This window comes from Salmo trutta, unplaced genomic scaffold (assembly GCF_901001165.1).
Source record: "Salmo trutta unplaced genomic scaffold, fSalTru1.1, whole genome shotgun sequence".
Lineage (NCBI taxonomy): Eukaryota > Metazoa > Chordata > Actinopteri > Salmoniformes > Salmonidae > Salmo > Salmo trutta.
Genome location: NW_021822972.1, coordinates 53720 through 76687, shown reverse-complemented (window position 1 = coordinate 76687; position 22968 = coordinate 53720). Strand labels below are relative to the sequence as shown.

Sequence of the window (22968 nt, the reverse complement as noted above, 5' to 3'; positions counted from 1 at the left end):
CCCTCCAGACATACATTACTAACCAGACTGACCCTCCCGACATACAGACTACCAGACTGACCCTCCAGACATACAGTACTAACCAACTGACCCTCCAGACATCAGTACTGACCATACCCGACTGACCCTCCCGACCTCTACAGTACTAACCAGACTGACCCTCCAGACATCGCAGTACTAACCAGACTGACCCTCCAGACATACAGTACTAACCAGACTGACCCTCCAAGCCTCCAGTACTAACCAGACTGACCCTCCAGACCTCCAGTACTAACCAGACTGACCCTCCAGACATCCAGTACTAACCAGACTGACCCTCCAGACATACAGTACTAACCAGACTGACCCTCCAGACTGACCCTCCAGACCTCCAGTACTAACCAGACTGACCCTCCAGACCTCCAGTACTAACCAGACTGACCCTCCAGACTGACCCTCCAGAATGTAATGAATGATCATGATGTAATCTCCATGGTGATGAATGATCATGATGTAATCTCCATGGTGATGAATGATCATGATGTAATCTCCATAGTGATGAATGATCATGATGTAATCTCCATAGTGATGAATCATCATGATGTAATCTCCATGGTGATGAATGATCATGATGTAATCTCCATGGTGATGAATGATCATGATGTAATCTCCATGGTGATGAATGATCATGATGTAATCTCCATAGTGATGAATCATCATGATGTAATCTCCATGGTGATGAATGATCATGATGTAATCTCCATAGTGATGAATCATCATGATGTAATCTCCATGGTGATGAATGATCATGATGTAATCTCCATGGTGATGAATGATCATGATGTAATCTCCATGGTGATGAATGATCATGATGTAATCTCCATAGTGATGAATGATCATGATGTAATCTCCATAGTGATGAATCATCATGATGTAATCTCCATGGTGATGAATGATCATGATGTAATCTCCATGGTGATGAATGATCATGATGTAATCTCCATGGTGATGAATGATCATGATGTAATCTCCATAGTGATGAATGATCATGATGTAATCTCCATGGTGATGAATGATCATGATGTAATCTCCATGGTGATGAATGATCATGATGTAATCTCCATAGTGATGAATCATCATGATGTAATCTCCATGGTGATGAATGATCATGATGTAATCTCCATGGTGATGAATGATCATGATGTAATCTCCATAGTGATGAATTATCTTTTTACTGTACTCATCTTTTATCCAAACTAAAGGTTTTGTCTAATGGTCAGTGATTCATCTCATTCTTATCCCTATTCAGGCAATGACAGGCTTTGTGTGTCTCTGTGTGCCCTTGAGCCTGTGTGTGTGTGTGTGTTCCCCTGTCTCTGTGTGTGTGTGTGTGTGTGTGTGTTCCCCTGTCTCTGTGTGTGTGTGTGTGTGTTCCCCTGTCTCTGTGTGTGTGTGTGTGTGTGTGTGTGTGTGTTCCCCTGTCTGTGTGTGTGTGTGTGTGTGTTCCCCTGTCTCTGTGTGTGTGTGTTCCCCTGTCTCTCTCTGTGTGTGTGTGTGTGTGTGTGTGTGTATGTCTCCCTCCTGTCTCCCATCCCCTTAATAAAAGGCCCATCTCTCCTCTCTGTGGTAATCCTCCCTCTTGGTAATCCTGGGAGAGTAATATTGCTCTTTAATCCACAGATTTTTATTTCCCCCTCTTCCCCTCTTCCCCTCTTCCCCTCCTCCCCTCTTCCCCTCTTCCCTCCTCCCCCTCTTCCCCTCTTCCCCTCTTCCCCTCTTCCCCTCCTCCCCTCCTCCCCTCCTCCCCTCTTCCCCTCTTCCCCTCCTCCCCCTCTTCCCCTCCTCCCCTCTCTTCCCCTCTTTTATTTGTTCCTCTTCCCCTCTTCCCCTCTTCCCTCCTCCCCCTCCTCCCCTCCTCCCCTCTTCCCCTCTTCCCCTCTTCCCCTCTTCCCCCTCTTCCCCTCCCTCCCCTCTTCCCCTCTTCCCCTCTTCCCCTCCTCCCCTCTTCCCTCCTCCCCTCTTCCCCTCCTCCCCTATTCCCCTCTTCCCCTCTTCCCCTCTTTCCCTCTTACTGTATTTTATTAATTATTAAGCAAAGAGGGGTTCTACCTGGACCCAAGAAGGGTTGTTACCGTAATCTCTCTGCCTGCCGGTAGAAGGGTTGTTACCGTAATCTCTCTGCCTGCCGGTAGTAGGTGGACATATCGTGCTGCTTGGTCACCACACGCACACCAGCAAGCTAGCCTGCCATGCTCGGTCAAAGGATCAGAGATCACCTGTGTGTGTGTGTGTGTGTGTGTGTGTGTGTGTGTGTGTGTGTGTGTGTGTGTGTGTGTGTGTGTGTGTGTGTGTGTGTGTGTGTTGTGTGTGTGTGTGTTGTAGGCTAGTGCATTAGCTAAATTAATAAGCCAGGTGGTGAGATGGATACAGGGATCTGTTTGTCCCTCTCTCACAGTTCACCCGGAAAAGAGGATTAAGTCCTGTGTGTATTAGAGAGGTCTCTGTGTGTATTAGAGAGGTCTCTGTGTGTATTAGAGAGGTCTCTGTGTGTATCAGAGAGGTCTCTGTGTGTATTAGAGAGGTCTCTGTGTGTATTAGAGAGGTCTCTGTGTGTATTAGAGAGGTCTCTGTGTGTATCAGAGAGGTCTCTTTGTGTATTAGAGAGGTCTCTGTGTTTATTAGAGAGGTCTCTGTGTGTATTAGAGAGGTCACTGTGTGTTAGAGAGGTCTCTGTGTGTGTTAGAGAGGTCTCTGTGTGTATTAGAGAGGTCTCTGTGTGTTAGAGAGGTCTCTGTGTGTATTAGAGAGGTCTCTGTGTGTATTAGAGAGGTCTCTCTGTGTATTAGAGAGGTCTCTGTGTGTATTAGAGAGGTCTCTGTGTGTTAGAGAGGTCTCTGTGTGTATTAGAGAGGTCTCTGTGTGTATTAGAGAGGTCTCTGTGTGTATTAGAGAGGTCTCTGTGTGTTAGAGAGGTCTCTGTGTGTATTAGAGAGGTCTCTGTGTGTATTAGAGAGGTCTCTGTGTGTGTTAGAGAGGTCTCTGTGTGTATTAGAGAGGTCTCTGTGTGTATTAGAGAGTTCTCTATGTGTGTCAGAGAGGTCACTGTGTGTGTCAGAGAGGTCTCTATGTGTATCAGAGAGGTCACTGTGTGTGTCAGAGAGGTTGTCTTAGCTGGAATAAATGCTTCCTCCGGTCACCTATAGACCTATTGTGGTTCTATTGGTTCCATATGGTGTTATTGTGGTTGTATTGGTTCCATAGGGTGTTATTGTGGTTCTATTGGTTCCGTAGGGTGTAATTGTGGTTCTATTGGTTCCAAAGGGTGTTATTGTGGTTCTATTGATTCCGTAGGGTGTTATTGTAGTTCTATTGCTTCCATAGGGTGACATTGTGGTTATATTGGTTCCATAGGGTGTTATTGTGGTTCTATTGGTTCCATAGGGTGTTATTGTAGTTCTGTTGGTTCCATAGGGGGATATTGTGGTTCTACTGGTTCCATAGGGTGTTATTGTGGTTCTATTGGTTCCATAGGGTGTTATTGTGGTTCTATTGGTTCCGTAGGGTGTTATTGTGGTTCTATTGGTTCTGTAGGGTGTTATTGTGGTTCTATTGGTTCCGTATGGTGTTATTGTGGTTCTACTGGTTCCGTAGGGTGTTATTGTGGTTAAATTGGTTCCGTATGGTGTTATTCTGGTTCTATTGGTTCCGTAGGGTGTTATTGTAGTTGTAATGGTTCCATAGGGTGTTATTGTAGTTCTATTGGTACCGTAGGGTGTTATTGTAGTTGTAATGGTTCCATAGGGTGTTATTGTGGTTCTATTGGTTCCATTGGGTGTTAATGTGGTTCTGTAGGGTGTTATTGTAGTTCTATTGGTTCCATTGTGTGTTATTGTGGTTCTAGTGGTTCCGTAGGGTGTTATTGTGGTTCTAATGGTTCCGTAGGGTGTTATTGTGGTTCTATTGGCTCTGCTGGGTGTTATTGTGGTTTTATTGGTTCCATAGGGTGTTATTGTGGTTCTATTGGTTCCGTAGGGTGTTATTGTGGTTCTGATATTTTCTTACCTGGCTCAATGGAACCAATAGAATTGAATAGTTTGAAAACTGCCAACCCCGCCCAATTGGCATGCCCTCCAGGCAGGCTAAAGCAAACGTTGGGGCCAGTTTCCCAGACACAGATTAGTCCTAGTCCTGTTCTTTACTCTTGGGGCCAGTTTCCCAGACACAGATTAGTCCTAGTCCTGTTCTTAACTCTTGGGTCCAGTTTCCCAGACACAGATTAATCCTAGTCCTTGTTCTAAACACTTGGGGCCAGTTTCCCAGACACAGATTAGTCCTAGTCCTTGTTCTTAACTCTTGGGCCCATTTTCCCAGACACAGATTAATCCTAGTCCTTGTTCTTAACTCTTGGGCCCATTTTCCTAGACACAGATTAATCCTAGTCCTGTTCTTAACTCTTGGGGCCAGTTTCCCAGACACAGATTAGTCCTAGTCCTGTTCTTAATGCTTGGGGCCAGTTTCCCAGACACAGATTAGTCCTAGTCCTGTTCTTAACGCTTGGGGCCAGTTTCCCAGACACAGATTAGTCCTAGTCCTGTTCTTAATGCTTGGGGCCAGTTTCCCAGACACAGATTACACATTGTCCTGTTCAATCTCTATGGAGAATGCTTTTTAGTCCAGGTCTAGGCTTAATATGTGTCTGCGAACCGGCCCCAAAGTATTTGGCAGATTTGAAATAGTATTTGAACCCAAGACTGTCCACAATAGTTCTGCCCACTGAGTTTATGTCAATGGGGACCAACCAGGTCAGTCCCTGGAAATTCCAGAGATATATTTGGTTGCACCCCATTTCTTGGTACAGAAATGACCAGGTATTTGAAACCTGATATTGAACTGCTGGCCAATGAAAGGGCATGGTGTGTCACATGATCATGACTGAGTTGACCTGACAGAGTGTTATCAGCTGGTTCATCTTTGCTCTTTGAAGCCTTCTAAGTATGTGCTCTATCAAACTCTATGGCCCGTGCTCTCCTGTCTGAGACACACCTCCTCCTTCCAGGCTACTCTAACACACTGTGTGTGCTCTATCAAACTCTATGGCCCGTGCTCTCCTGTCTGAGACACACCTCCTCCTTCCAGGCTACTCTAACACACTGTGTGTGCTCTATCAAACTCTATGGCCCGTGCTCTCCTGTCTGAGACACACCTCCTCCTTCCAGGCTACTCTAACACACTGTGTGTGCTCTATCGAACTCTATGGCCCGTGCTCTCCTGTCTGAGACACACCTCCTCCTTCTAGGCTACTCTAACACACTGTGTGTGCTCTATCAAACTCTATGGCCCCTGTCCGGAATGCAGGCTGCTTTTTCCTTTTTTTTAAAGGGTTGACATTTTCAGAAGCTTCTAAATGTGTGTGTCCTTGATAGTCTCTATGACAGTGCAGAAAGCCCATACCCCATGGCTCTTTGGCATTTGAACTACTCACTGTGTGTGTACGTGCGTGTGTACTTCTGTTTGTGTGTGTGTGAGTGTGTGTGTGTGTGTGTGTGTGTGTGTGTGTGTGTGTGTGTGTGTGTGTGTGTGTGTGTGTACGAGCCACTGCCAAGTTGAGGGGGGCTTTGGAATTGGTGGCGGTGGATAAACAGAGGAAGGGACAAGGGGATAGGAACACCTCTCTTTACTACAGTGCCTTAGAAGGCTCCAGGACCAGCCAGGAGGGACAGTAGCTCCTCTCTCAACCCAACTGAGAGAGCCCGCAGGGGGGCAGGAGGAGGCAGACAGGACCCTTAACATCCAAACCTCTGGAGCCAGGCAGGAGGTGAAAGGGGAGAGCAAGAGGGGAGCCTGCACCGTGGTGCTTCATCTTCTGGAGCTGATTCATCTTTATTGGAATACCAGACCAGAAGAAGAGGAGATTACCAGACCAGAAGAAGAAGAGATTACCAGACCAGAAGAAGAGAGTACCAGACCAGAAGAAGAAGAGAGTACCAGACCAGAAGAAGAGATTACCAGACCAGAAGAAGAAGAGAGTACCAGACCAGAAGAAGAGGAGATTACCAGACCAGAAGAAGAGATTACCAGACCAGAAGAAGAGGAGAGTACCAGACCAGAAGAAGAAGAGATTACCAGACCAGAAGAAGAGATTACCAGACCAGAAGAAGAAGAGATTACCAGACCAGAAGAAGAAGAGATTACCAGACCAGAAGAAGAAGAGATTACCAGACCAGAAGAAGAAGAGATTACCAGACCAGAAGAAGAAGAGAGTACCAGACCAGAAGAAGAGGAGATTACCAGACCAGAAGAAGAAGAGATTACCAGACCAGAAGAAGAGGAGATTACCAGACCAGAAGAAGAAGAGATTACCAGACCAGAAGAAGAAGAGATTACCAGACCAGAAGAAGAAGAGAGTAAAGAAGATAAAGAATAGAGGAGAATAGAATAGAAGTGAGATAGTCTGGTGTAGGAGGAGGAGAAGGAGGGATAGTCTGGTGTAGGAGGAGGAGAAGGAGGGATAGTCTGGTGTAGGAGGAGGAGAAGGAGGGATAGTCTGGTGTAGGAGGAGGAGAAGGAGGGATAGTCAGGTGTAGGAGGAGGAGAAGGAGGGATAGTCTGGTGTAGGAGGAGGAGAAGGAGGGATAGTCTGGTGTAGGAGGAGGAGAAGGAGGGATAGTCTGGTGTAGGAGGAGGAGAAGGAGGGATAGTCAGGTGTAGGAGGAGGAGAAGGAGGGATAGTCTGGTGTAGGAGGAGGAGAAGGAGGAGGAGAGGGCTGGGATTCCTCTCGCTCCTCTGGCTACACACGACAGGATGGAGGAAGACGAGGACGAGGTGATTGTGTGTGTGTGTGTGTGTGTGTGTGTGTGTGTGTGTGTGTGTGTGTGTGTGTGTGTGTGTGTGTGTGTGTGTGTGTGTGTGTTATCCTTTACAACGGCTGTATATTATCCTAGTCTTCAGTTATCAGTGGATGTAGCTACTGTAGCTACCTGAGCCGTGTTGACATCATGTGTATATTCCAAACAGCACCCTGTTAAAAACCTGCAGAGTTTACAACTGATCCAGGATCTGTGCCGTATTACTACAAAGACTCACGCTGCAGCAAAACAGCTGTTAGGTTGAATTGGCTAAATGTGACGACGTAGAGATTTAAACCAAAACTGAATAATAAGCCTATGCAAGAGGTTTCACTACAGTCCCTGGTTCGATTCCAGGCTGTAACACATCCGGCCGTGATTGGGAGTCCCATAGTTTGGCGCACAATTGGCCCAGCGTCGTCCCTTGTCCCTTCCTCTGTAGGCCGTCATTGTAATTAAAGAATTTGTTTAAAAAAATAATATTTTAAATTTGGTTAATTTCAAGTTTAATAGATGTAGTGACGTCTCTAGCACTGAGATGCAGCGCCTTAGACCGCTGCGCCACTCGGAAGACCAGTATTGATGCTCTATCTAATTTCATGACCTGCTCTGTGTTCCCTCTGAACATTAATCCGAATGCTTTGATTCTTATGTTTATAACTGAACTCAGATCTGTGTTTCCTGTTGTCTCATTGGTCTGTCTGAATGCCTGATGTGTTAGAAATACTGATCTCAAATTAGCCATTTCCCTTGTGTTACTAATGAACATATTAGCTGTTGAATCTAAACTGACCAGAGAATGTTTCCTTTTCTGTTTAGCGGGCTGAATCGCTCACCTGTTACGTTTACAACTGATTTCTCCGTGTGGTTTGAGTGTTGGTACTTATTTAAAACCCTACACTGTTCTATTTTGGACTGTTTATGTTGTATGTCGGACATATTTTAAGACGTACCGTTGCTAGGTAACAGTCCGATACACGAGCTGAGATGAGAAGGGCGTCTACATTGTTTCCTCTGGTTGGATGGGATAGACAACAGTCCACTGATTCAATATTTTTTATTTATTTATTTATTTCACCTTTATTTAACCAGGTAGGCAAGTTGAGAACAAGTTCTCATTTACAATTGCGACCTGGCCAAGATAAAGCAAAGCAGTATATATATAAATATGACTTGTTGACATCCGGTGTAAGGACATCCTGGCGTGACCACTTCCTCTTTTTTTCAATGGTCTTCAAGCGCAAAAAAAACCCCACTAAAACAATAACATAAAATATGTAGAAATGACCTGTGTTTGTTTGTTGTAGAACGGGCTGAATGTCTTGGTTCTCGTGTTACCATCCAACTGACTCAGGTTGTGTCCCATATGGAACCCTATGGGCCCTGGTCAAAAGTAATGCACTAACAGAGGGAAGAAGGTGACATTTTGGCATTAGTTCTTATGTTTATATCACTGACCTGAGACCTGTGCTTCTCTGTTATAGAACGGTCTGAATGCCTTAGTTGTTATATTCATAAACTGACTCCAGGCCTGTCTCTCTCTCTCTGTTCCAGAATGGTCTGAATGTCTTAGTTATTATGTTTAATAAGCTGACCTGAGACCTGTGTTTCTCTGTTCCAGAATGGTCTGAATGTCTTAGTTATTATGTTTAATAAGCTGACCTGAGACCTGTGTTTCTCTGTTCCAGAATGGTCTGAATGCGCTGCACCTGGCAGCTAAGGAGGGCCATGAGGACCTGGTGGAAGAACTACTGGAGAGAGGCTCCGCCGTCGATTCTGCTACTAAGGTACTGTAGCTACTGTAGCTAGCTACCATACATGTCCTGTAGCTAGCTACCATACATGTCAGGAAGTAAACAGGAAGTAAACCAAAATTCCTATTGAATAATTGAAACAAATCTGTTTTCAAATGACTTCTCAATAACCTGAATGATATTTATGATATTTATTTGTAATTTTTGGGGGATAAAAAAAAAAAATGTTTAAATTGACCCCAACCAATGATCCCTCTAAGCTCCCTCGGGACCGCCACGCAGAATAAATATCAGCCTGCGCAGAGAAGCACGAGTATTACATTTCAACTAACTTTTTGGAGTTTTCCCTGTTAGTTAACACTATCAACGTTTCCCTTTACTGTGGGAATTGTCATCGAATCAAGGCAATATTAGCCACTTTCAATGAAACGTCCCAGAAAGAAAAAAAACTATGGTATGCAAAACTAAACTATGCAAGAGATTTTGTTATAGGCCGAACACGGAGTAGGATTCTATTGCCGTCGACAGGTACAACTCATGTCCATACTCTACACAGACCGGTGTGCTATAACCAATCAGAGCTGCAGTAGGCCTATATGCAAATAGACCATTGCCATATATGGATCTGTGCCATTCACTTTGAACTGGACTGTGTTTACAGCATGAGCTGCCATGAGTAGATGTGCTTGTTTTGAGATCAAAGTGAGAGCTGCATGCAGCCACGTGTGTGAACATTTGTTCATATCCTCCACTAGTTAGTGAGTCATTAGTCCAGTTATAGATCATTTGTAGTCAGCAATGGGGGAGTTGTTGCTTCCTACAAGAGCACAAAACGTGTACATTTCTAGACATCTTGTCACGTCTGATTTGGACTGGCGTAGAGGCGGAATCAGATGCAGGAGACAGAGGTGCTGGAGGTGAGTGTCTTTTAATAAACCGACACACACAAACGCCGAAAAAACACAGGGCGCTATACAAAGTTCGCCTGGGAGAAACACTTTCCCATAAACACAAAATATATATATCACGGCACAAAAGCAAGGAGCGCAGCCCGGTAAATCCTTAGACAAAACTGTCGGAAAACACAACGTGGACAATCAACAATCCCGCACAAAATCCCAACTGAAAACACACATTAAATAAGTCCCCACTAATGACAGACACAAAACAGGTGCGGAACAGACAGACAAAACTAAACGACACAGAAACAACGATCGGTGGCAGCTAATAGGCCGGTAAAGTCTTTACCAGACTTAAGTCTGGTAAAGAGCTTTTTTTTTGTCTTAAAGGGGCAGTGTTGTATTTTGAGACAGGCTTGAATAAGCCAAGGAGCCAATAGGCAGAGGGTAGAATAATTTGTCTGATTCTTTGTAATAATGGTATGGGGATAATGATTCATTTTATTTTGTAAAGTGGTTTCTTGCATCAAACAACACCAACGGCATTTTCAGTCACCTCCTTGTCTGAAGGACAAGTGGATAAACAGGTTAATGCCAAGCCATGCATGTTTCTTTCAAAAGTCTCATGGAATGTAGGCCTATATTAAACACCACACATTGGCTGCTACTGTAGTTCGAATGATAGAACAGCTGTTTCCATGTTAAAATGTTACGGGATGCATTTTCTCCATTGTTATTGATGGTAGGCCACTCTGGTTGTGATCACATAGCCACAGTAGTCTACTTGGCCACTGTTATAACTGTAACTTAAAGCGGGTACAGCCTCAGTTACAGCCTCAGTGTTCACAGTAAAACTGTAACTTAAAGCGGGTACAGCCTCAGTTACAGCCTCAGTTACAGCCTCAGTTACAGCCTCAGTTACATCCTCAGTTACAGCCTCAGTTACAGCCTCAGTTACAGCCTCAGTTACAGCCTCAGTGTTCACAGTAAAACTGTAACTTTAATCGGGTACAGCCTCAGTTACAGCCTCAGTTACGGGCTCAGTTACAGACTCAGTGTTGACAGTAAAACTGTAACTCAAAGCAGGTACAGCCTCAGTTACAGCCTCAGTGTTCACAGTAAAACTGTAACTTAAAGCGGGTACAGCCTCAGTTACAGCCTCAGTTACAGCCTCAATTACAGCCTCAGTTACAGCCTCAGTGTTCACAGTAAAACTGTAACTTTAATCGGGTACAGCCTCAGTTACAGCCTCAGTTACAGCCTCAGTGTTGACAGTAAAACTGTAACTCAAAGCAGGTACAGCCTCAGTTACAGCCTCAGTTACAGGCTCAGTTACGGCCTCAGTTACGGCCTCAGTTACGGCCTCAGTTACGGCCTCAGTTACAGGCTCAGTTACAGCCTCAGTTACAGCCTCAGGTACAGCCTCAGTTACAGCCTCAGTTACAGCCTCAGTTACAGCCTCAGTTACAGCCTCAGTTACAGCCTCAGTGTTCACAGTAAAACTGTAACTTAAAGCGGGTACAGCCTCAGTTACAGTCTCAGTTACAGCCTCAGTTACAGCCTCAGTTACAGCCTCAGTTACAGCCTCAGTGTTCACAGTAAAACTGTAACTTAAAGCGGGTACAGCCTCAGTTACAGCCTCAGTTACAGCCTCAGTTACAGTCTCAGTGTTCACAGTAAAACTGTAACTTAAAGCGGGTACAGCCTCAGTTACAGCCTCAGTTACAGCCTCAGTTACAGCCTCAGTTACATCCTCAGTTACAGCCTCAGTTACAGCCTCAGTTACAGCCTCAGTGTTCACAGTAAAACTGTAACTTTAATCGGGTACAGCCTCAGTTACAGCCTCAGTTACGGGCTCAGTTACAGACTCAGTGTTGACAGTAAAACTGTAACTCAAAGCAGGTACAGCCTCAGTTACAGCCTCAGTGTTCACAGTAAAACTGTAACTCAAAGCGGGTACAGCCTCAGTTACAGCCTCAGTGTTCACAGTAAAAGTGTGCCGGATGTTGCATGGAATTTTCACAACGTTCAAGTTTGCACTCAGCAGACCTGAAATTTGCTCAGTGCTTGATTCCAACCTATATACATCAGTAGTAGTTTGAATTGACCCCAGCCTTTATACATTCAGTTTGAATTGACCCCAACCTTTATACATTCAGTTTGAATTGACCCCAGCCTTTAAACATTTAGTTTGAATTGACCCCAGCCTTTATACATTCAGTTTGAATTGACCCCAACCTTTATACATTCAGTTTGAATTGACCCCAGCCTTTAAACATTCAGTTTGAATTGACCCCAACCTTTATACATTCAGTTTGAATTGACCCCAACCTTTATACATTTAGTAGTATTGACCCCAACCTTTATACATTCAGTTTGAATTGACCCCAGCCTTTATACATTCAGTTTGAATTGACCCCAGCCTTTATACATTCAGTTTGAATTGACCCCAACCTTTATACATTTAGTAGTATTGACCCCAACCTTTATACATTCAGTTTGAATTGACCCCAACCTTTATACATTTAGTAGTATTGACCCCAGCCTTTATACATTTAGTTTGAATTGACTCCAACCTTTATACATTCAGTTTGAATTGACCCCAACCTTTATACATTCAGTTTGAATTGACCCCAGACTTTATACATTCAGTTTGAATTGACCCCAACCTTTATACATTCAGTTTGAATTGACCCCAGCCTTTATACATTCAGTTTGAATTGACCCCAGCCTTTATACATTCAGTTTGAATTGACCCCAACCTTTATACATTTAGTAGTATTGACCCCAGCCTTTAAACATTTAGTTTGAATTGACTCCAACCTTTATACATTCAGTTTGAATTGACCCCAACCTTTATACATTTAGTTTGAATTGACCCCAACCTTTATACATTTAGTAGTATTGACCCCAACCTTTAAACATTCAGTTTGAATTGACCCCAACCTTTATACATTCAGTTTGAATTGACCCCAACCTTTATACATTTAGTAGTATTGACCCCAGCCTTTATACATTTAGTTTGAATTGACTCCAACCTTTATACATTCAGTTTGAATTGACCCCAACCTTTATACATTCAGTTTGAATTGACCCCAACCTTTATACATTCAGTTTGAATTGACCCCAGCCTTTATACATTCAGTTTGAATTGACCCCAACCTTTATACATTCAGTTTGAATTGACCCCAGCCTTTATACATTCAGTTTGAATTGACCCCAGCCTTTATACATTCAGTTTGAATTGACCCCAACCTTTATACATTTAGTTTGAATTGACCCCAACCTTTATACATTTAGTAGTATTGACCCCAGCCTTTATACATTTAGTAGTATTGACCCCAACCTTTATACATTTAGTTTGAATTGACCCCAGCCTTTATACATTTAGTTTGAATTGACCCCAACCTTTATACATTTAGTAGTATTGACCCCAACCTTTATACATTTAGTTTGAATTGACCCCAGCCTTTATACATTCAGTTTGAATTGACCCCAGCCTTTATACATTCAGTTTGAATTGACCCCAGCCTTTATACATTCAGTTTGAATTGACCGCAACCTTTATACATTCAGTTTGAATTGACCCCAGCCTTTAAACATTTAGTTTGAATTGACCCCAACCTTTATACATTCAGTTTGAATTGACCCCAACCTTTAAACATTTAGTTTGAATTGACCCCAACCTTTAAACATTCAGTTTGAATTGACCCCAACTTTTATACATTTAGTAGTATTGACCCCAACCTTTATACATTTAGTAGTATTGACCCCAACCTTTATACATTTAGTAGTATTGACCCCAACCTATATACATTTAGTTTGAATTGACCCCAACCTTTAAACATTTAGTTTGAATTGACCCCAACCTTTATACATTTAGTTTGAATTGACCCCAACCTTTATACATTTAGTTTGAATTGACCCCAGCCTTTAAACATTTAGTTTGAATTGACCCAAACCTTTAAACAGTTAGTTTGAATTGACCCCAACCTTTATACATTTAGTTTGAATTGACCCCAACCTTTAAACATTTAGTTTGAATTGACCCCAACCTTTAAACATTTAGTTTGAATTGACCCCAACCTTTATACATTCAGTTTGAATTGACCCCAACCTTTAAACATTTAGTTTGAATTGACCCCAACCTTTATACATTCAGTTTGAATTGACCCCAACCTTTAAACATTTAGTTTGAATTGACCCCAACCTTTAAACATTCAGTTTGAATTGACCCCAACTTTTATACATTTAGTAGTATTGACCCCAACCTTTATACATTTAGTAGTATTGACCCCAACTTTTATACATTTAGTAGTATTGACCCCAACCTTTAAACATTTAGTAGTATTGACCCCAACCTTATACATTTAGTAGTATTGACCCCAACCTTTATACATTTAGTAGTATTGACCCCAACCTTTATACATTTAGTAGTATTGACCCCAACCTTTATACATTTAGTAGTATTGACCCCAACCTTTAAACATTTAGTAGTATTGACCCCAACCTTTATACATTTAGTAGTATTGACCCCAACCTTTATACATTTAGTAGTATTGACCCCAACCTTTATACATTTAGAAGTATTGACCCCAACCTTTATACATTTAGTAGTATTGACCCCAGCCTTTATACATTCAGTTTGAATTGACCCCAACCTTTATACATTCAGTTTGAATTGACCCCAACCTTTATACATTCAGTTTGAATTGACCCCAACCTTTATACATTCAGTTTGAATTGACCCCAACCTTTATACATTCAGTTTGAATTGACCCCAACCTTTATACATTCAGTTTGAATTGACCCCAACCTTATACATTCAGTTTGAATTGACCCCAACCTTTATACATTCAGTTTGAATTGACCCCAACCTTTATACATTTAGTTTGAATTGACCCCGACCTTTATACATTTAGTTTGAATTGACCCCAACCTTTATACATTTAGTTTGAATTGACCCCAACCTTATACATTTAGTTTGAATTGACCCCAGCCTTTATACATTTAGTTTGAATTGACCCCAACCTTTATACATTTAGTTTGAATTGACCCCAGCCTTTATACATTCAGTTTGAATTGACCCGAGCCTTTATACATTTAGTTTGAATTGACCCCAGCCTTTATACATTCAGTTTGAATTGACCCCAGCCTTTATACTTTTAGTTTGAATTGACCCCAGCCTTTATACATTCAGTTTGAATTGACCCCAACCTTTATACATTCAGTTTGAATGACCCCAACCTTTATACATTCAGTTTGAATTGACCCCAGCCTTTATACATTCAGTTTGAATTGACCCCAGCCTTTATACATTCAGTTTGAATTGACCCCAACCTTTATACATTCAGTTTGAATTGACCCCAGCCTTTATACATTCAGTTTGAATTGACCCCAACCTTTATACATTTAGTTTGAATTGACCCCAACCTTTATACATTCAGTTTGAATTGACCCCAACCTTTATACATTCAGTTTGAATTGACCCCAACCTTTATACATTTAGTAGTATTGACCCCAGCCTTTATACATTTAGTAGTATTGACCCCAGCCTTTATACATTTAGTTTGAATTGACCCCAACCTTTATACATTTAGTAGTATTGACCCCAGCCTTTATACATTTAGTTTGAATTGACCCCAGCCTTTATACATTTAGTAGTATTGACCCCGACCTTTATACATTCAGTTTGAATTGACCCCAGCCTTTATACATTTAGTAGTATTGACCCCAACCTTTATACATTTAGTTTGAATTGACCCCAGCCTTTATACATTTAGTTTGAATTGACCCCAACCTTTATACATTCAGTTTGAATTGACCCCAACCTTTATACATTTAGTTTGAATTGACCCCAACCTTTATACATTTAGTAGTATTGACCCCAGCCTTATACATTTAGTAGTATTGACCCCAACCTTTATACATTTAGTTTGAATTGACCCCAGCCTTTATACATTTAGTTTGAATTGACCCCAACCTTTATACATTTAGTAGTATTGACCCCAACCTTTATACATTTAGTTTGAATTGACCCCAACCTTTATACATTTAGTTTGAATTGACCCCAGCCTTTATACATTTAGTTTGAATTGACCCCAGCCTTTATACATTCAGTTTGAATTGACCCCAGCCTTTATACATTCAGTTTGAATTGACCCCAGCCTTTATACATTCAGTTTGAATTGACCCCAACCTTTATACATTTAGTTTGAATTGACCCCAGCCTTTAAACATTTAGTTTGAATTGACCCCAACCTTTATACATTCAGTTTGAATTGACCCCAACCTTTAAACATTTAGTTTGAATTGACCCCAACCTTTAAACATTCAGTTTGAATTGACCCCAACTTTTATACATTTAGTAGTATTGACCCCAACCTTTATACATTTAGTAGTATTGACCCCAACCTTTATACATTCAGTTTGAATTGACCCCAACCTTTATACATTTAGTAGTATTGACCCCAACCTTTAAACATTTAGTAGTATTGACCCCAACCTTTATACATTTAGTAGTATTGACCCCAACCTTTAAACATTTAGTAGTATTGACCCCAACCTTTATACATTTAGTAGTATTGACCCCAACCTTTATACATTTAGTAGTATTGACCCCAACCTATATACATTTAGTTTGAATTGACCCCAACCTTTATACATTTAGTTTGAATTGACCCCAGCCTTTAAACATTTAGTTTGAATTGACCCCAACCTTTAAACATTTAGTTTGAATTGACCCCAACCTTTATACATTTAGTTTGAATTGACCCCAACCTTTAAACATTTAGTTTGAATTGACCCCAACCTTTAAACATTTAGTTTGAATTGACCCCAACCTTTATACATTCAGTTTGAATTGACCCCAACCTTTAAACATTTAGTTTGAATTGACCCCAACCTTTATACATTCAGTTTGAATTGACCCCAACCTTTATACATTTAGTAGTATTGACCCCAACCTTTATACATTTAGTAGTATTGACCCCAACCTTTATACATTTAGTAGTATTGACCCCAACCTTTATACATTTAGTAGTATTGACCCCAACCTTTATACATTTAGTAGTATTGACCCCAACCTTTAAACATTTAGTTTGAATTGACCCCAACCTTTATACATTTAGTTTGAATTGACCCCAGCCTTTATACATTCAGTTTGAATTGACCCCAGCCTTTATACATTCAGTTTGAATTGACCCCAACCTTTATACATTCAGTTTGAATTGACCCCAACCTTTATACATTCAGTTTGAATTGACCCCAACCTTTATACATTTAGTTTGAATTGACCCCGACCTTTATACATTTAGTTTGAATTGACCCCAACCTTTATACATTCAGTTTGAATTGACCCCAACCTTTAAACATTCAGTTTGAATTGACCCCAACCTTTATACATTTAGTTTGAATTGACCCCAACCTTTATACATTTAGTTTGAATTGACCCCAACCTTTATACATTCAGTTTGAATTGACCCCAGCCTTTATACATTCAGTTTGAATTGACCCCAACCTTTATACATTTAGTTTGAATTGACCCCAGCCTTTATACATTCAGTTTGAATTGACCCCAACCTTTATACATTCAGTTTGAATTGACCCTAACCTTTATACATTCAGTTTGAATTGACCCCAGCCTTTATACATTCAGTTTGAATTGACCCCAACCTTTATACATTCAGTTTGAATTGACCCCAACCTTTAAACATTTATTTTGAATTGACCCCAACCTTTATACATTTAGTTTGAATTGACCCCAACCTTTATACATTTAGTTTGAATTGACCCCAACCTTTATACATTCAGTTTGAATTGACCCCAACCTTTATACATTCAGTTTGAATTGACCCCAACCTTTATACATTCAGTTTGAATTGACCCCAACCTTTATACATTCAGTTTGAATTGACCCCAACCTTTATACATTTAGTTTGAATTGACCCCAACCTTTATACATTCAGTTTGAATTGACCCCAGCCTTTATACATTTAGTTTGAATTGACCCCAGCCTTTATACATTTAGTAGTATTGACCCCAACCTTTAAACATTTAGTAGTATTGACCCCAGCCTTTATACATTTAGTAGTATTGACCCCAACCTTTATACATTCAGTTTGAATTGACCCCAGCCTTTATACATTTAGTTTGAATTGACCCCAGCCTTTATACATTCAGTTTGAATTGACCCCAACCTTTATACATTCAGTTTGAATTGACCCCAACCTTTATACATTTAGTTTGAATTGACCCCAACCTTTATACATTTAGTTTGAATTGACCCCAACCTTTATACATTTAGTTTGAATTGACCCCAACCTTTATACATTTAGTTTGAATTGACCCCAACCTTTATACATTTAGTAGTATTGACCCCAACCTTTATACATTTAGTAGTATTGACCCCAACCTTTATACATTCAGTTTGAATTGACCCCAGCCTTTATACATTTAGTTTGAATTGACCCCAGCCTTTATACATTCAGTTTGAATTGACCCCAACCTTTATACATTCAGTTTGAATTGACCCCAACCTTTATACATTTAGTTTGAATTGACCCCAACCTTTATACATTTAGTTTGAATTGACCCCAGCCTTTATACATTCAGTTTGAATTGACTCCAACCTTTATACATTCAGTTTGAATTGACCCCAACCTTTATACATTCAGTTTGAATTGACTCCAACCTTTATACATTCAGTTTGAATTGACCCCAACCTTTATACATTTAGTTTGAATTGACCCCAGCCTTTATACATTCAGTTTGAATTGACCCCAACCTTTATACATTTAGTTTGAATTGACCCCAACCTTTAAACATTTAGTAGTATTGACCCCAGCCTTTATACATTCAGTTTGAATTGACCCCAACCTTTATACATTCAGTTTGAATTGACCCCAACCTTTATACATTTAGTTTGAATTGACCCCAGCCTTTATACATTTAGTTTGAATTGACCCCAGCCTTTATACATTTAGTTTGAATTGACCCCAACCTTTATACATTTAGTTTGAATTGACCCCAGCCTTTATACATTTAGTTTGAATTGACTCCAACCTTTATACATTCAGTTTGAATTGACCCCAACCTTTATACATTCAGTTTGAATTGACCCCAACCTTTATACATTCAGTTTGAATTGACTCCAACCTTTATACATTTAGTTTGAATTGACCCCAGCCTTTATACATTTAGTTTGAATTGACCCCAGCCTTTATACATTCAGTTTGTATTGTAGTTAATGTAGTTAGTAGTTAATTAGCCTGGTCCCAGATCTGTTAAGACAGAAATTCAGCTGTTGATGCTGCTGCTAAAGGTTCTGAGACCTTTAGATTATACTGAGGGGGGGAGAGGTGGATAGAGAGAGGGGGGAGAGCAAGAGAGAGAGGTGGATAGAGAGAGGGGGGAAAGAGAGATGTGGGGGGGGAGAGGGGGGAGAGAGAGAGGTGGGGGATAGAGAGAGAGGTGGGGGGAGAGAGAGAGGTGGGGGGGAGAGAGAGAGGTGGGGGGGAGAGGTGGATAGAGAAAGGTTGGGGGGTGGGAGAGGAAGAGAGAGAGGTGGATAAAGAGGGGGGAGAGGAAGAGAGAGGTGGATAGAGAGGGGGGAGAGAGAGATGTGGGGGGGAGAGAGGTGGGGGGAGAGAGAGAGAGAGGTGGGGGGAGAGAGAGAGAGGTGGGGGGAGAGTTGGATAGAGAAAGGTGGGGGGGTGGGAGAGGAAGAGAGAGAGGTGGATAAAGATGGGGGAGAGGAAGAGAGAGTTGGATAGAGAGGGGGGAGAGAGAGATGTGGGGGGGAGAGAAGGGGGGAGAGAGAGGTGGGGGGAGAGAGAGCGAGCTGGGGGGGAGAGAGAGAGAGGTGGGGGGGAGAGGTGGGATAGAGAAAGGTGGGGGGATGGGAGAGGAAGAAAGAGAGGTGCATAGAGAGGGTGGAGAGGAAGAGAGAGGTGGATAGAGAGGGGGGAGAGAGAGATGTGGGGGAGAGGGGGGGGGAGAGAGAGAGGTGGGGGGGGAGAGATGGATAGAGAGAGGTGGGAGAGGAAGAGAGAGAGGTAGATAGAGAGAGGGGGGAAAGAGAGGTGCGGAGCGAGCGAGGAATTTGAAAACAATTCAAACATTGATAAACCCCCATATGCTGTTTGTTAGACAATAATACCGCAGTGAGCAGTCACAGCAGCAAGATGTGTCCCGTTGCCATGAGAAAAGGGCAACCAGTGGAACACAAACAACATTCTAAAAACAGCCTGTATTTATCTATTTATTTATCTTCCCTTTCATATTTCAACTACTTGCACAGTGTTACAACACTGTACATAATCAATAATCAATGTAGTCCCGTGTGGCTCAGTTGGTAGAGCCTGGTGTTTGCAACGCCAGGGTTGTGGGTTCGATTCCCACGGGGGACTAGTACGAACATTTTTTTACAAAAAATAATAATAAAAATGTATGAAATGTATGCATTCACTACTGTAAGTCGCTCTGGATAAGAGCGTCTGCTAAACGACTAAAATGTAAATGTAAATAACATTTGAAATGTCTATATATTATTTGAAAACTTTTGTGAGTGTAATGTTTACTGATGTTTCCCTTGTTTATTTCACTTTTGTTTATTGTCTATTCCATCTGCTTTGGCGACGTAAACATATGTTTCCCATGCCAATAAAGCCCTTAAATTGAATTGAAATGGGGAGAGAGATAGAGAACGGTGGAGCGAGGCCATTTATACTCTCTAGTACTAAGAAGAGGGAGGTATGGAGGGAGAGAGAGGATGAAAGCAGAATATCAGTGTCTCTAAAGTCTAAATCACTGCTAGGAATCCCACTCCTTCTGGGTGTCGAGAGAGAGAGAGAGAGGTAGAGAGAGAGGTAGAGAGAGAGAGAGAGAGAGAGAGAGAGAGAGAGAGAGAGAGGTAGAGAGAGAGAGAGAGAGAGAGAGAGAGAGAGAGAGAGAGAAAGAGAGAGAGAGAGAGAGAGAGAGAGAGGTACAGTATAACAGTGTCAGACCAGAATACCGGTCCCCCTGGCAGGGTGTGTGTTACCTGATCCAGTGGGGTTCTCAGGTGACGGGGCACACTCTTTAGCCGCCAACTACCGTAAACAACCTCCAGGGAATCTCTCACCACCCTTCGCCTCTCGCCCTCCTTACCCCCTCGCCCTCTCGTCTCTCAACCCCCTCACTCCTTACCCTGCACTCAATTCGATCCCCACTGGGGCCATCTGAACGGAAATGTGTGCACAAACTACTGTAAGTCACTTTGGATGCAAAACGTCTGCTAAATGGTATATAGGCTTATTATTATTATTTAATTAATCCACGCCTCTGATTTGCACATCTCTCACCCCTCATTAAATTAGCAGCCAGATCTTTACTGACACTTCTAGTGATCTGACATGTTATTAAGGAGTTATCTGACATGTTACTGATAAGTTATCTGACATGTTACTGAGGAGTTATCTGACATGTTATTGAGGAGTCATCTGACATGTTATTGAGGGGTTATCTGAAATGTTATTTGACATGTTATTGCGGAGTTATCTGACATGTCATTGAGGAGTTATCTGACATGTCATTGAGAAGTCATCTGACATGTTATTGAGGAGTCATCTGACACGTTACTGAGGAGTTATCTGACATGTTACTGATGAGTTATCTGACATGTTATTGAGGAGTTATCTGACATATTATTGAGGAGTTATCTGACATGTTACTGAGGAGTTATCTGAAATGTTATTGAGGTGTTGTCTGACATGTTATTGAGGAGTTACCTGACATGTTACTGAGGAGTTATCTGACATGTTATTGAGGAGTTATCTGACATGTTATTGAGGAGTTATCTGACATGTTATCTGACATGTTATTGAGGAGTTATCTGACATGTTATTAAGGTGTTATCTGACATGTTATTGAGGAGTTATCTGACATGTTATTAAGGAGTTATCTGATATGTTACTGAGGAGTTATCAGAGGAGACAACAGAGTGCCACCTAAGATATTAACCTGGAGTTGATAGACAGCTGGGCTGCTGTCTGTCCTTTAAACAGGTGACTGGTAAAGGGGTTAACATAGAGGCTTCGCTGTTCACACCTACACACACACACACACACACACACACACACACACACTGAACCATCCTATCCTAATGCTCCTCTCCCTGCAGAAAGGGAACACAGCCCTCCACATCGCCTCACTGGCCGGACAGAAGGAGGTAGCTAGACTGCTGCTGAAGAGAGGAGCCGACATCAACGCCCAATCACAGGTCAGACAGATAGACTTCATGATGCTCATATAGGCTGTGACCCCAGTGCAATGTGGGATAGTGGCATAGACACTGTATAATACTGCCAGTCTCCACTGTATAATACCACCAGTCTCCACTGTATAATACTACCAGTCTCCACTGTATAATACCACCAGTCTCCACTGTATAATACTACCAGTCTCCACTGTATAATACTACCAGTCTCCACTGTATAATACTACCAGTCTCCACTGTATAATACTACCAGTCTCCACTGTATAATACCACCAGTCTCCACTGTATAATACCACCAGTCTCCACTGTATAATACCACCAGTCTCCACTGTATAATACCACCAGTCTCCACTGTATAATACTACCAGTCTCCACTGTATAATACCACCAGTCTCCACTGTATAATACCACCAGTCTCCACTGTATAATACCACCAGTCTCCACTGTATAATACTACCAGTCTCCATTTGCACATTAAAGTGTATCTTTGAACACTGACTGTAATTCTCTTTGGATCAATGTCTGCTAAATGACCTGCTAATGGAACCGGTAACATACATTCTCAGTAACCGTGTGTGTGTGTGTGTGTGTGTGTGTGTGTGTGTGTGTGTGTGTGTGTGTGTGTGTGGTGTGTGTGTCGGTTTGAATGTGTGTGTGTGTGTCCTCCAGAATGGCTTCACTCCTCTCTACATGGCAGCCCAGGAGAATCACCTGGAGGTGGTCAGATACCTGCTGGAGAATGGAGGGAACCAGAGCACTGCTACTGAGGTAGGTGTGTGTGTGTGTGTGTAGGTAGGTGTTTGTCTCAAGATTTGTGAATTTGGATATCTTTGTGTTTCTGTCTGTTTGACTCTTTCCCCCTCTCCTCCCCTCTCTCCCCTCTCTCTCCCCCCTCTCCCCCTTCTCCTCCTCCATGTGGATGGGTTCAACCCCCCTGGCCATAGCTGCGTGCAAGGGGCGAGGTGTCAATAACCAGTTGGTCTCTTCTCCTCCTGGAACCATTACACCAAGGGCAAAGGTAATATAGTATTATTAACACCTTTAACCTTGATTTAAACCCAAGGCAAGTTCAGTTCAAACAGATTCTTATTTCACACAATTGACGGGCCTACCCTCTGCCAACCCGGATGACGCTGGGACCAATTGTGGGCTCCGTTCTATGGGGACTGCCAATCCACGGCCAATTGTGATACAGTCTGGAATTGGAACAGGGTCTGTAGTGACGCTTCCAGCA

The 22968-nt window shown here is 42.0% G+C and overlaps 2 protein-coding genes across 2 annotated transcripts; one reads left to right on the top strand and one right to left on the bottom strand.

Moving 5' to 3' along the window:
- Window positions 1-434: 434 nt before the first annotated feature.
- LOC115187826 (histidine-rich glycoprotein-like) lies at window positions 435-1179 on the bottom strand (the record flags this gene model as incomplete). The annotated part of the gene is made up of 1 exon (XM_029746869.1): window positions 435-1179. A coding segment is annotated over exon 1 (745 nt), but the record flags the coding sequence as incomplete, so codon positions are not given.
- Window positions 1180-6708: 5529 nt separating this feature from the next.
- Window positions 6709-22526, top strand: LOC115187825 (ankyrin-3-like). Its single transcript, XM_029746868.1, has 4 exons — window positions 6709-6802; window positions 8514-8612; window positions 21639-21737; window positions 22404-22526. Exons 1-4 carry the CDS (start codon window positions 6782-6784, stop codon window positions 22524-22526), a joined length of 342 nt encoding a protein of 113 aa, XP_029602728.1. The 5' UTR covers window positions 6709-6781.
- The last annotated feature ends 442 nt before the right edge of the window (window positions 22527-22968 follow it).

Excerpts from the sequence above, each read along its gene's own strand:
- LOC115187825 (XM_029746868.1), top strand. The coding sequence starts at position 6,782 with ATGGAGGAAGACGAGGACGAG. Across the intron at positions 8,613-21,638 it reads CCGTCGATTCTGCTACTAAG|AAAGGGAACACAGCCCTCCA; the intron begins GTACTGTAGCTA and ends CTCTCCCTGCAG. Across the intron at positions 21,738-22,403 it reads ACATCAACGCCCAATCACAG|AATGGCTTCACTCCTCTCTA; the intron begins GTCAGACAGATA and ends TGTGTCCTCCAG.